This window comes from Poecilia reticulata, linkage group LG20, assembly GCF_000633615.1.
Source record: "Poecilia reticulata strain Guanapo linkage group LG20, Guppy_female_1.0+MT, whole genome shotgun sequence".
NCBI classification, from domain to species: Eukaryota; Metazoa; Chordata; class Actinopteri; order Cyprinodontiformes; family Poeciliidae; genus Poecilia; species Poecilia reticulata.
The window spans coordinates 21,433,336-21,444,963 of NC_024350.1; the positions used below are offsets into that span (position 1 = coordinate 21,433,336).

Genomic DNA, 11,628 nt, shown 5'->3' on the forward strand with positions numbered 1-11,628 from the left:
TTGTAAACTCCTCAAAAACTAAAGCGAGTGTGACTTATTGGGGGTTTAGGTTCTGAAGCTGCTGAATAGTAACTCGGAGAATCCCTACCTGATCTGGAACAATGGGACACGAGCCGAGCTGCTGGAGTTTCTGGAGGGTCAGCAGGAGGGAAACATCAAGAGAGTAAGAATAAAGACTCATCAATCATCGCTTAGCGAGTCGTCAGGCACAGTTATTCATGAAACGGCTTTGTGGTTTTATCACAGGGAGAAAACGATAAAAGCTTTGGTGCAGATTTCATGTTCAGCGATCACAACAAGGAGCTCATAGTGGGGGAGATTTTTGTTCGGGTTTACAACGAGCAGCCGACTTTCCCGCTAGAAGTGAGCACTACAACCTTATTATTTCTTATTATTCATATTTTTCTTATTTCTTATTCTTATTTCCTAAATAAAACCGACCTTATAACGCTGCTCTGTCTTTAGTACCCCAAAGCATTTGCTGCCTGTCTGCTGGACTACGTGGGCTCTCAGGCTCAGTACCTCCACACGTTGCTGGCCATGAGTCAGAGTAACAAAGTGGAGTCCCAGCAGCACGCCGAGAGGCTCTGCTTCGCTGAGATGGCCTTAGAGGCTCTCCGCAACGTCATTAAGAACAACCCAGGTGAGATGTTGCTCTGGTGAATGTTTGCTGGTTTTTCTCCTCTGTTCTTACCTCTTCCTTCCCAATAACTTCAGGTTCTGAGTCGGAGTGTATCGGCCATTTCAAGCTGCTCTTCTCTTTGTTGCGGGTTCATGGAGCCGGCAGAGTGCAACAGCTGGTTCTGGAGGTAACGATAGATAATTATCCTTCCTGTCTACAAGTATTTATGCATAAACGTATAATTTGTCTTCATCTTTAATATGCTTTAGTATTAAATTAATTTGAACATTTTTTCTCAGGTTGTGAATACAGTGACATCAAACCAGGAATGCGTGAGTAACATTGCCGAGTCCCTGGTGTTGTCCAACCTGTTGCTGCTGCTGCATTCACTTCCCTCCAGTAAGAAAACACAAACATATTTAACGTACTGCCTCTTATCATTTTTCGTAATGGATTTGTTGACTGGCATTGTTGTTGCTGCTTCCTTCAGGCAGACAGATGGTGCTGGAAACCCTCCATGCTCTCACTTCAAACACAAAGATAGTCAAAGAGGCCATGACCAAAGGTCAGTAAGTCCACTAGGTTTCTTAGAAACTGTTCATGTCTTTCTAAATGTCGTATTACTGAGTATTTTTGTTGGTCTGTGTCTCCCACAGGTGCTCTGATTTATTTGCTGGACCTGTTCTGCAACTGCACACACCCTCAAGTCCGCACCCAGACCGCAGAGCTTTTCTCCAAGATGACCTCAGACAAGCTGGTCGGACCAAAGGTCAGAATGGACAGATAATAATAAAGCCTCTGAAAAGACTCTCCTATATTCGTATCTTTAACTCAACCAACCTTTGGTACATTTTTTCCTCCTTCAGGTGCGTCTGACGCTGATGCGTTTCCTTCCCGGTGTGTTTATGGACGCCATGCGAGACAATGCCGAGGCAGCGGTTCAGATATTCGAGGGAACGCATGAAAACCCTGAGCTCATCTGGAATGACACCTCGAGAGAGAAAGTGTCCACCACAGTGCGAGAGATGATGCTGGAGTATGTGTCTGAGTTTGGTTTATGATCATCGCCTTTTAAACAGATGAGTGGGTTGGAAATTTAACAGTAAATCCTTCATATCCTTTATCTTTAAGGCACTTCAAACAGCAAAAGGACAATCCTGACGTGAACTGGAAAGTAAGTTTGAGCTGCTGGTAAATGAGCCGATTTGTTTTTTCTGTTCTCTGCATTTGAATGGATTTGTTTCGTCTGTTTTCAGTTGCCAGATGACTTCACTGTGGCTTACGGAGCGGGACAGGGTGAGGTGGAAGTCGGCGGAGTCTTCTTGCGCATCTTCATCGCTCAGCCCGGATGGGTTCTGCGGAAACCTCGAGATTTCCTGGTGTCGCTGCTGGAAACGCTGAGTGAGCTGCTGGAGAAGAACAACCCCAATGTGAGCACCAAAATGTTGAACTAGACATAAGTAAGCCTGGAGTTTCTGATCATCTGCCTGACATAAGCTGCCTCCTGCAGGGCGAGAGCCTGGAGACGGTTACCACGGCGGCCGTTTGCCTTTTCAGCACCCAGAGCCATCTGGCCGACCAGGTTCCCCCTCTGGGTCACCTGCCTCGCATCCTGGCGGCGCTCAACCACAAAAACAACGCTGTGCCCAAGAGCTCCATCCGCCTCATCCACGTCCTGTCAGACAACGAGGTCAGACGCTCACATGCATCGTTCATGTAGCCAGCAGCTGTGCTGCGTCATTTAGCCACAGATGAATCTCAACAGTAATGGGATCGGCAGGAAGTCGAGCATAACTTTGAAAAAATATTTATATTTTCCAGATATTATCCTCTGTCCTCAATGTATGTTAGAACCATCTGGTGTCCGTTTGTCTGATCCACTGATCAACCCTTCCATTTCTCCATCCATCCATCTATCCATTCATATATCAGTCTGTCCGTCCTTTTACCATCAATCTGTTCGTCCATCCATCGGTCCGTTCATCTGTCCATGCTATTTTCCTCTGAGCTAAATTGTGATTTTTGATTATTCTTCTTTTTTTAGCCTAATGTAAACATGACATACTGGATAAAAGTGTTTTCATTCTCACCTTTTTTGTCTAAAGACCGGATTGTCTAATCTGAAATATCTATCCAGGAACAGATTACTCTGATCATTTGAGTCTGACAAAATATTTAATCTTGACATGTAAATTGTCCAGGAACGATGTAATAACCCACTTTCCAACTCTCTGATCACAACGTGCAGCTGTGCGTTCGCTCCATGGCGTCTTTGGAGACGATCGGCCCTCTGATGGCCGGGATGAAATCTCGAGCAGACATGGCCGGGCTGGCGTGTGAAGCTCTCAACCGGATGTTTCAGAAAGAGCAGACGGAACTGGTGGCTCAGGTAAGCTGTGGCTGCTTCTTGAACTTTCCCTGTTACCGTTCAAAATAACATCCTTATTACTGATCCACAGGCCTTAAGGGTGGAGCTGGTTCCATACCTCCTGAAGTTACTGGAAGGCATCGGCCTGGAGACGCTAGAAAACCCTTCAGCTACTAAAGCGCAGATAGTCAAGGCGCTCAAGTCTATGACTCGCAGTTTGCAGTATGGAGAGCAGGTACTACATTTAATAACTAGGGAAATAGCATGACAATAATTGTTTTACAAATAAAAACTCTTTCTAATTGCTGTTTCAAAGGTGAATGAAATCCTTGCGAGGTCTTCAGTGTGGAGTGCCTTCAAAGACCAGAAGCATGATCTTTTCATCTCAGAGTCTCAGACTGCAGGCTACCTGACGGGTAAAGTCTCGTTGTCATTTCAGGCTCTTAACATTAATAACATCAGCAAAACTTTACCAGTTACTAATAATGTCGGCCCTCCTTGCTTCTCTCTGAGCTGGTGATGAAACTTAATGATTTGCTTAATCCTAAAAATCACTTGGCTGATTCCTCCAAGCAATCCTTTTTCTATCCAGTCCCTGTAACTTCCCGGCTCTCCGCTTCCCTTCCCTCTTTGTCCTCTACGTTTCCTCCTCAGGGGTTTCCACTCCTTCTCTCCTGGCCGCCAGCAGCCCTCTGCGGGGTGGGCTCTAGACTCCAGAGCTGGGCCCCCACAGCCCTCCTCTTTCTTGCTTTGATGCAGGTAGACTCTTGCCTGGCTCCTACTGTCACATAATTATCCTCCCCTTCTTTCCTCCATCCTTGTTCCATCATGACACTTTCCATTCCAACGTCTTCATTTCAGTGGTAAAAAATATATACATTTATTCACTGTGAAGGCGTGTGAATACTTTTGCATGTCAGTGACTCCTAAAAAGTGGAGCATTTGGAGAAAACTGCTTTAGTTTCTTAACTTTTACATCTTCTTGGTTCCATCTTAGGGAAAGTACATTGATGAGCTCTGTGGACATTCACTCTTTAACCATTATAGCTCATCCTTAGTGCTTCACCTCTTCTAAGTCCCGTCTTGTCTGCAGCCTAACCCGTTGTCCCTGTGGCCTGCAGGTCCAGGAGTTGCAGGTTACCTCACGGCAGGAACTGGCTCGACAGTATTGTCCAGCGTCCCACCCCCTGTAGACAACGACAGCGGAGACCAAGGCTGAAAGACCGTCATAGTCGCGCTAAGGCTCCCAGACTGCCCTCTGCGGCTCGGAGAGGGGGCCGCTCGGCTCCCCAAACATCAGAAGGGACGGGAGAGAGAAGACCGAGGAAGACGGTCACCAAATTCTCTGCGACTCGTCCTGCAGCATCACTCTCCTTCCCCCGGCTTTCAGATGACACTCAAGTCTTCAAGATTTGCTTTCTTTTAACCAATTACCATATTTGGATTTTCTTTTCCTGTGCTACTTATTCTTCTGACAGAAAAAGGTTTACTTTTTTGTATGAATATATTTTTTACTCTAGTTTTTTTTGTTAGAAAGCTGCAGAAAGACCAAGTCTTATTAGGGGAATTTCTCTCCTCTTCTTTCAGTCTTCTTCTTTATCATATCCCAAAATCTTCTCCTCGTCCCAGAAAATTTGGCCGTGTTTGTGCTCACTTTTTACATAAACGTCACAATATTATGACTTGGAAAAGAAATGACATTGGATATTTAAAAAAGAAAAAAGTGTGTAATCTCCCCAGGAAAAAATGCTCCCAAAACTGAAGTGGACCTTTCTGATTTTTCTTGTCCAGCTCTAATAGCCAGACTTTAATTCCTCTGATCTTCATCCTTCTTCTTCTTCCCTGCTTACCATGTTTTAAGCAAATCTCTCCCAAGAATGCAAAAAGCACTAGACTATTTAAGTAAGGATAGAAACTTAAAGTAACCACAGGAAATGAGCTTCTGCAGACATGACGAATGACTTTGACTCTGATTCTGAATCTTATGTGAAAGACTAGTGCAATTTGTGAGATGTTCAATGTAATATTACGTATATAAACTTTCTATATTGAATGTACATTTAAAAAGGAAATCAGTCACATCTTGTACATAAAATTTTAAGAATAAAAGGGAACCTCAAGTGTTGTTCTTTTGTATTTAGATTTGTGATGAAAATCCTGAATTATAGTGAGACAAGTTTATTTATCCAGCACATTTCAGCACCAAGACAATTCAAAATGCTTTATATTATGAACACATAAGATAAAAAAGAACTGCTTTCTAATCCAGACTTTAAAAAATTATGTTCCAGTTGTTAATCGAAGGCAGCCCTAAACAAACATGTTTTAGCGTTGATTTAAAGGAACTCTGTTTCAGCAGTTTTGTGGAAGTTTGTTTCAGATTAGAGGAACATAGAAACACCGCAGTGAAGTTAGTTTCAAGTTGGATATTCGATATTCGAGCTCCGTGGAGTAACCGGCGTTTAGCCAAAGGTTGAACCGATTTATGAACGCAAATGTCGGCCGGCGGTTCTCCACCGCTCGCGGCCGCAGCGACCGAAGGTTGACTTAGGGACTGTCAACAAATTACCGAACCAAACATTCCTGTCAAAGAAATGTTAAATGCCTTGAATTGTAACCAACCAACTAATTGTAAGTGTAAGAGCCATATGAATAAAATGAATGATTATTGAGGTGACGGGAGCGCATGCCTTTGACACTTGAGTGGTGGGTGTGTCGAGGTGGGCGTGGCTGTCACTGAAGGTATGAATGSGAGCCATACTGGCGTGCTGGCTTATGTTTGAGGAAGTGGGTGCACCGGGTGGTCATAATTTCTGTTGACCGTGTTTAATGCCGTYTATTGTTGGCACTATTGGATGGTTTGGCCTGGTCAGTCAGTGTAAGATCTGAAGTAAGACAATCAAAGTGGAATAAATAGTTGATTGCAGCAACAAAGAAGCGGCTTGGACTTATTTGAAGCACGCGTCGGACAGTTTACAATTCCCCGAGTTATCCCAGTGCGGCCCTCAAACATCTTTAGCTTTGCCGCACAATTAGTAAGTGCTATTTCATGCTTTTACATGAGACTCGATATCTATCAAATTTTAAAGTCATACAATATTTTCAATTATTTTAATATTAAATAATGTTCTCTTCAATAGCCTCCAGGTCATGTGACCTATTGATTCAAAATCACTTTCAAATAATTATACTAGTCTCTATAGATGAGGCACAAACTTGTTTTGCATTTTTAGCCATTTTCCATTTTTAGAAATTTTTTGGTCAAAATTGAGGGTTTTTCTTCAATAGCTTCCAGGTTATGTGACCTGTTGATTCAAAATCACTTTCAAATAATTATACTAGTCTCTATAGATGAGGCACAAACTTTTGTTTTCCATTTTTAGCCATTTTTAATTTTTTAGGAATTTCTTTTACTCAAAATTGAGGGTTTTTCTTCAATAGCTTCCAGGTCATGTGACCTGTTGACTTAACCCTTAATTTTGACAGAAAAAATCCTAAAAAATGGAAAATGGCTGAAAATGGAAAACAAAAGTTTGTGCCTCATCTATAGAGACTGGTATAATTATTTGAAAGTGATTTTTAGTCAACAGGTCACATAACCTGGAAGCTATTGAAGAAAAACCCTCAATTTTGACTGAAAAAATCCTAAAAAATGGAAAATGGCTAAAAATGGAAAACAAAAGTTTGTGCCTCATCTTTACAGACTAGAAGAATAATTTCTGAGTTATTTTGAGTCAATAGGTCACATGACCTGGAAGCTATTGAAGAAAAACCCTCAATTTTGACCAAAAAAATTCCTAAAAATGGAAAATGGCTAAAAATGCAAAACAAGTTTGTGCCTCATCTATAGAGACTAGTATAATTATTTGAAAGTGATTTTTAGTCAACAGGTCACATGACCTGGAAGCTATTGAAAAACCCTCAATTTTGACCAAAAGAATCCTAAAAAATTAAAAATGGAAGTCTTAAAAGTCTTTAAGTGTGCAATGTTAGAATTCCCAAGATGAATAAATGTTTATAATCATAAGAAGGCCAAGTGTCTTTATGGGTCCAGGATGGAGGAACGGTCCTCCGGGTTCCATTCATTGGATCCTGGAGGACGACATGTCAACTAATCTACTCAACTTTGACCCTTGACCTTTGAAACTGTAGTATGTAGCTTTTATAATTTTTTTACATATTTGTTAAAACTGTCACTATGTTGTGACAACATGAGACTGATAGTCTGTGTAAAGATCTCCTCTGCCTTCTCCCAGTTCCATCTAGAAACACCCAATCAGAGGCAGGTCTTAGAGCTGTCAGTCATCATTCATGTGGCGCTGCTCATCCCCTTCTTCCACTCCTTTACTTATCCTCTGCTATGCCGCAGATTCCTGATAGTAGAATGCTAATGCTAGTTAGCATGGCCAATGATGCAGGCAGATCAATGGTTGTCTTTACATGAGGGCGATTGACAGCGCTGAGTCTTATTCCCAAAACCATAAATACTGATCATATCTCCAATTATTGCGATTTTACTGATTGTGTTGGACCTTTATGAACATCTTCATCATTTCACTCGTATTTAGTGAACAGTTTTATTGATGAAGAAATGTCTTCACAGAGGGAGGAAGAGGAGCAGCCGTCCTGCTGTGCTTTGTGTCAGAAGGTTCTGATGGATCCAGTCTCTACCAGCTGTGGACACTGGTTCTGTAGACAGTGCATCAGGTCCTACTGGGACCAGTCTGCTCCATCTGGACCCTCCTCCTGCGCCCAGTGTGGAAAACAACCCAAAAGAGGAGCTGGACTGCTGACAGTAAATCATAGCAGCTGTGCTCCAGGTGAGACTGAACACCTCCAATCAGAGCTTCCTCCTGTTGTCTGTTGAACCAATTCAACGTCTTTAGATGGGATTTGTAAATTCAAGGTGTTCAATCTCTTTCTGTGATCAATTATTTCAGCTAAATCTGTTTCCAGCTGTAAATGGATCGAATGTGTTCAACCAAACAACCTGCTGGGTTTGATTTAAAATGGATCTGTTTCAGTTGTTTGTGCTAAATTCTTTAAAACTGAACAACACTTTTAGACTAGAGCAGTGTTTTTCAACCACTGTGCCACAGCACACTAGTGTATCGTGAGTGATCGTCAAGTGTGCCGTGGAAATCATCCAATTTCACCTACCGTATTTTCCAGACTATAAGCTGCTACTTTTTTCCTACACTTTAAACATGCGGCTTTTCTGTGGATTTTTCTTCAACCACCAGGGGGCTCTTTAGCAGGAAGGGAATCATTGGAAATGAAAGAAGAACGTGCCAATTTTCATTTAGAATAAGCACATGCTAGCAGCAGGCAGAACGGAGAAATGTTTTCAAACTCGGATGATGCAGCTTCTAAGTTGAGGAGTATCGATCTGGCAGTACAGGAGGGAAATAAAGCCACTGCACGTAAACTCGGCGTGAACGAAACCGAATTTGGAGACGGAGAACTGCGTCCTTAATAAATCCAGCAGTTGTTAGGACACAGCCCTCTGCTGGGTCCTTATGGGAAACCGAGAGCGCAGATATATATTAGCCGCACCGGACTACATGCCAGTGCGGCTAATATGTTGTACGTTTCTGGAGGGAGGGGGATGAGGTGAGGGGGGAGGGGGAAGTTCAAAATATTTGAAGGTACGGTTTATAGTATGGTGCGCTCATAGTCTGAAAAATACAGTAATTGGTCTTAATCTGCAGAAAGAACAGGAAGTAACTAGCAGCAATAGCTCATCTGATGGCCTCAACCAGGAAGGAGCTACAGCTCAACACCTGGTCAGGTGAACCTCCGATGAAGACAGGAAAGGAGAGAACAGGAAGTTAATTTCAACAATAAATTAGTCGACGATGTGAGTCAGTTAACGAGAGCTGGTGCTGCTTCAGTCCTGATGGTTTCTGTCCAGACACACTTGCACAAAAAAGCAAAACGGTATTAATTTAAACTGACTATTTCATTAAAATGGCCTGTGTACCACACAGCCAGAAGAGGTCAGAGGTCGTAGCTCTCTCCACTGTCTGCATCCTTTAAGCTGTGAACAGAGGTCCAGGCTGTTTCTGTCTCTGCTTGTTTGGATATGTGCAGCTCATTAGAGCTTGGTGCTGTTAAAATCAGCCAGAACCACCAGGAGAGTCTGGGAGGGTTTCCTGTTATCAGCTCTGTGATCTCACTTCCTGCCTCAGAGGTCAGAGGTGAGGATGGAGAGATGGAAACAGCCACCAGAGTGAAGGAGGAGAAACTCTGCCATCCGCTCCAAGCAGCTGGAGCAGCAGTGGAAGCTCTCTGTCCAGGATGTTTCAGTGAAGCAGAGCGAGGCGGATCGCTGAAGGTCTGACTGTTGGACCAGAGAAGGAGCCGTTCATCAGTTTGGTTCCCCAGAGAGCTGATGGTCACCAGGTGGATGGATGGAGCCACAGAGTGCTGCTGAGGTTCTGACCAGGACCAGAGAAACTGACCAGAGATCAGTCCTGATGGTTAAGAGCTGCTGTCATGGAGAAGAGGCTGCAGGGAGGAAATGGGAAAACACAAAATAAGAGTCAAGGTTGCATCTGCAGCACCATCTAGAAATTCACTGATTGTTTTTGATTTTAGAAAAAAGACAAATTCTTGACTGGAATGTTTTTAATTTCAGCTCCTGGAATCTGACAGTATAATCAATAATCACTGATTGATACTTCATATTTCCTGCTGATTGTTAGTTTGTGTGAAACTTGACTGATTTGCTGCAGAAGCTGAGTTTGTAGTGATGGAGCTGCTGGTGGAGCTGACAGAGTTTAAGAGCTGAAGTCAGCAAGTCTTTATTGAAGCAGCAGCATGTTGGCATTAATAGTCATGAGACTCTTTAACTGGTTTTGTTGGACTGGTTAACCTGCATCCTGTTGGCTTCAGCTCACATCTTTTATTTTTTTATTCAGGTTGAAGGGCTGCAGTTTGTCAGAGATCAGCTGTTCTTCTCTGTCCTCAGCTCTGAACTTTTCAACCCTTCATATCTGACTGAACTGGACCTGAGCCACAACGACGGCCTGAAGGATTCAGATGTACAGCAGCTGAAGTTTTTGGTAAAGTATGTAAAGTAAGTAAATGTTTGCTGTAAGTCCAGCTGCTGGCAGCTTATTGAACTGAACCAGTTAGCATCAAAGCAAAGATCCAGTGTTCCCAGTAATGCTCTCTGAACAGACCTGTAGGACCTGCTGCTCTTTCTGCTGGATGTGCTGCGTCACTGACTGCTGCTGGAGAGAAGCTGGAAACACTGATCTGATCTCTGCATCTTTCTTTTCTCTGCAGGTTGACGCCATGATCTCTGTAAAGTAAAGAATCGTTTGTTTCCTGCTGATCCTTAGAAGCTGCAGCAGTTAATCTAAAGACACTCTGACTGGATCATGATGGTGACCTTTGACCTGAAAGATTTTCATCCTGTTTATTTGTAGTTTTTTATATTCTTTGTTTGTATCAATAAAGATCAAACGCAAACTCGAGTCCATTTTGTGTCTTCATGGAGTTTTTGTAAAATTCAACATTGATATTTTTTCTGATTTATTTTCATCCAGAAATATTAAAAACATCTCAGTTCAACAGTTTTTAAAATCCTCAGCCGTCCAGTGACATCACTTCCTCTGAGAAGCAAACAGGGAGTAGATTATGGTTGTGCTGCTCATTCATCCAATCAGACGCCGTCTTTTCTCTGCTCTCAGTTCCTAATTGGTGCAGCAGATTTCTGTGATCTGGCAGGTGAAATGTTAGTGCTCCAGAACCAGGTATCAGCTGGTTCTGGAGTATGCTGCTAAGCTCCACCCCCAACAGGAAGCTGGATGATGTCACAGACTGTGCTAACAGTTCAGCAGTGAGGTTTCAGTTCTGGTTCTGGTTCCTCCAAACATGTGAACTGAAGCGGCCATCTTGTTTCCAGAAACTGACAGTATTTTTAAAACGAGATTTAAAAAAAAAACTTGGGTAATATTCTGATAATGTTGAAGAAACAATTTTATTGCAGTGTTTCCATTAAATAAGAAATACTGAAATCACATGTGAATTTTAATAAATATTTAAAAACATGCAGTTCCATCATCCAACTACTTCCTCTCGTCTTGACAACAGATCTTCAAAGTATTTTGATGGTATGCAGTTTAATGATTTGTAAACTAACAACCGTATTTTAAAGTTTTAGAACTTTAGAACTTTTCATTTTAGAACTCTGTGTGATGTGACACAAGCAGCACATTTCTGGATCAACTACAGCTACAACAGAAGCTGATGCTTACTATAGAATTGTTCCTCTTTAGGTCCGAAGTTAACTTCAAGTAAATTTATATTCAGCTGAAGAATCGAAAGCTGACCCAAAGCAATTTCTCTCAATTTTAAAACTTAAAAGATAAATTTGAATACTTAATTTCTGAATATTCATAAGCACAAATGTTCTTATGATGGTTGCAATAAAGAAATAAGCATTATCTTAATGCTTAAAGAAAACCATTAAGATAATCAATTAAGCAAATGTGAGGAAGACAGCGGGTTAAAATATGAGACATATTTACTTTTTGTTAACCAGAGCCCAAAACTAAGGCAAGAGGCAAAATGCTGCGTATCTGTAATATGTCCAGTCTGAAAGACTGTGGATCTGCCATTGCAGCTG

General features: G+C 42.2%; 1 protein-coding gene across 2 annotated transcripts in view; it reads left to right on the forward strand.

The window, feature by feature from the left end:
• Positions 1-5,115, forward strand: part of dnajc13 (DnaJ heat shock protein family (Hsp40) member C13) — a 32,232-nt gene extending 27,117 nt beyond the window's left edge. Inside the window, exons 42-57 of one of the 2 annotated variants that reach the window (XM_008396584.2) lie at positions 50-163; positions 247-363; positions 466-643; positions 718-809; positions 922-1,021; positions 1,113-1,187; positions 1,279-1,391; positions 1,489-1,658; positions 1,754-1,796; positions 1,879-2,052; positions 2,133-2,312; positions 2,871-3,011; positions 3,082-3,225; positions 3,307-3,406; positions 3,645-3,749; positions 4,112-4,201. In XM_008396584.2, coding sequence (XP_008394806.2) covers positions 50-163; positions 247-363; positions 466-643; positions 718-809; positions 922-1,021; positions 1,113-1,187; positions 1,279-1,391; positions 1,489-1,658; positions 1,754-1,796; positions 1,879-2,052; positions 2,133-2,312; positions 2,871-3,011; positions 3,082-3,225; positions 3,307-3,406; positions 3,645-3,700 — 1,797 coding nt within the window. In that variant the 3' untranslated portion in view covers positions 3,701-3,749; positions 4,112-4,201. Of the gene's footprint in view, positions 1-49; positions 164-246; positions 364-465; positions 644-717; positions 810-921; positions 1,022-1,112; positions 1,188-1,278; positions 1,392-1,488; positions 1,659-1,753; positions 1,797-1,878; positions 2,053-2,132; positions 2,313-2,870; positions 3,012-3,081; positions 3,226-3,306; positions 3,407-3,644; positions 3,750-4,111 lie in introns of both variants that reach the window. The other variant, XM_008396576.2, reaches the window with a different exon arrangement.
• The last annotated feature ends 6,513 nt before the right edge of the window (positions 5,116-11,628 follow it).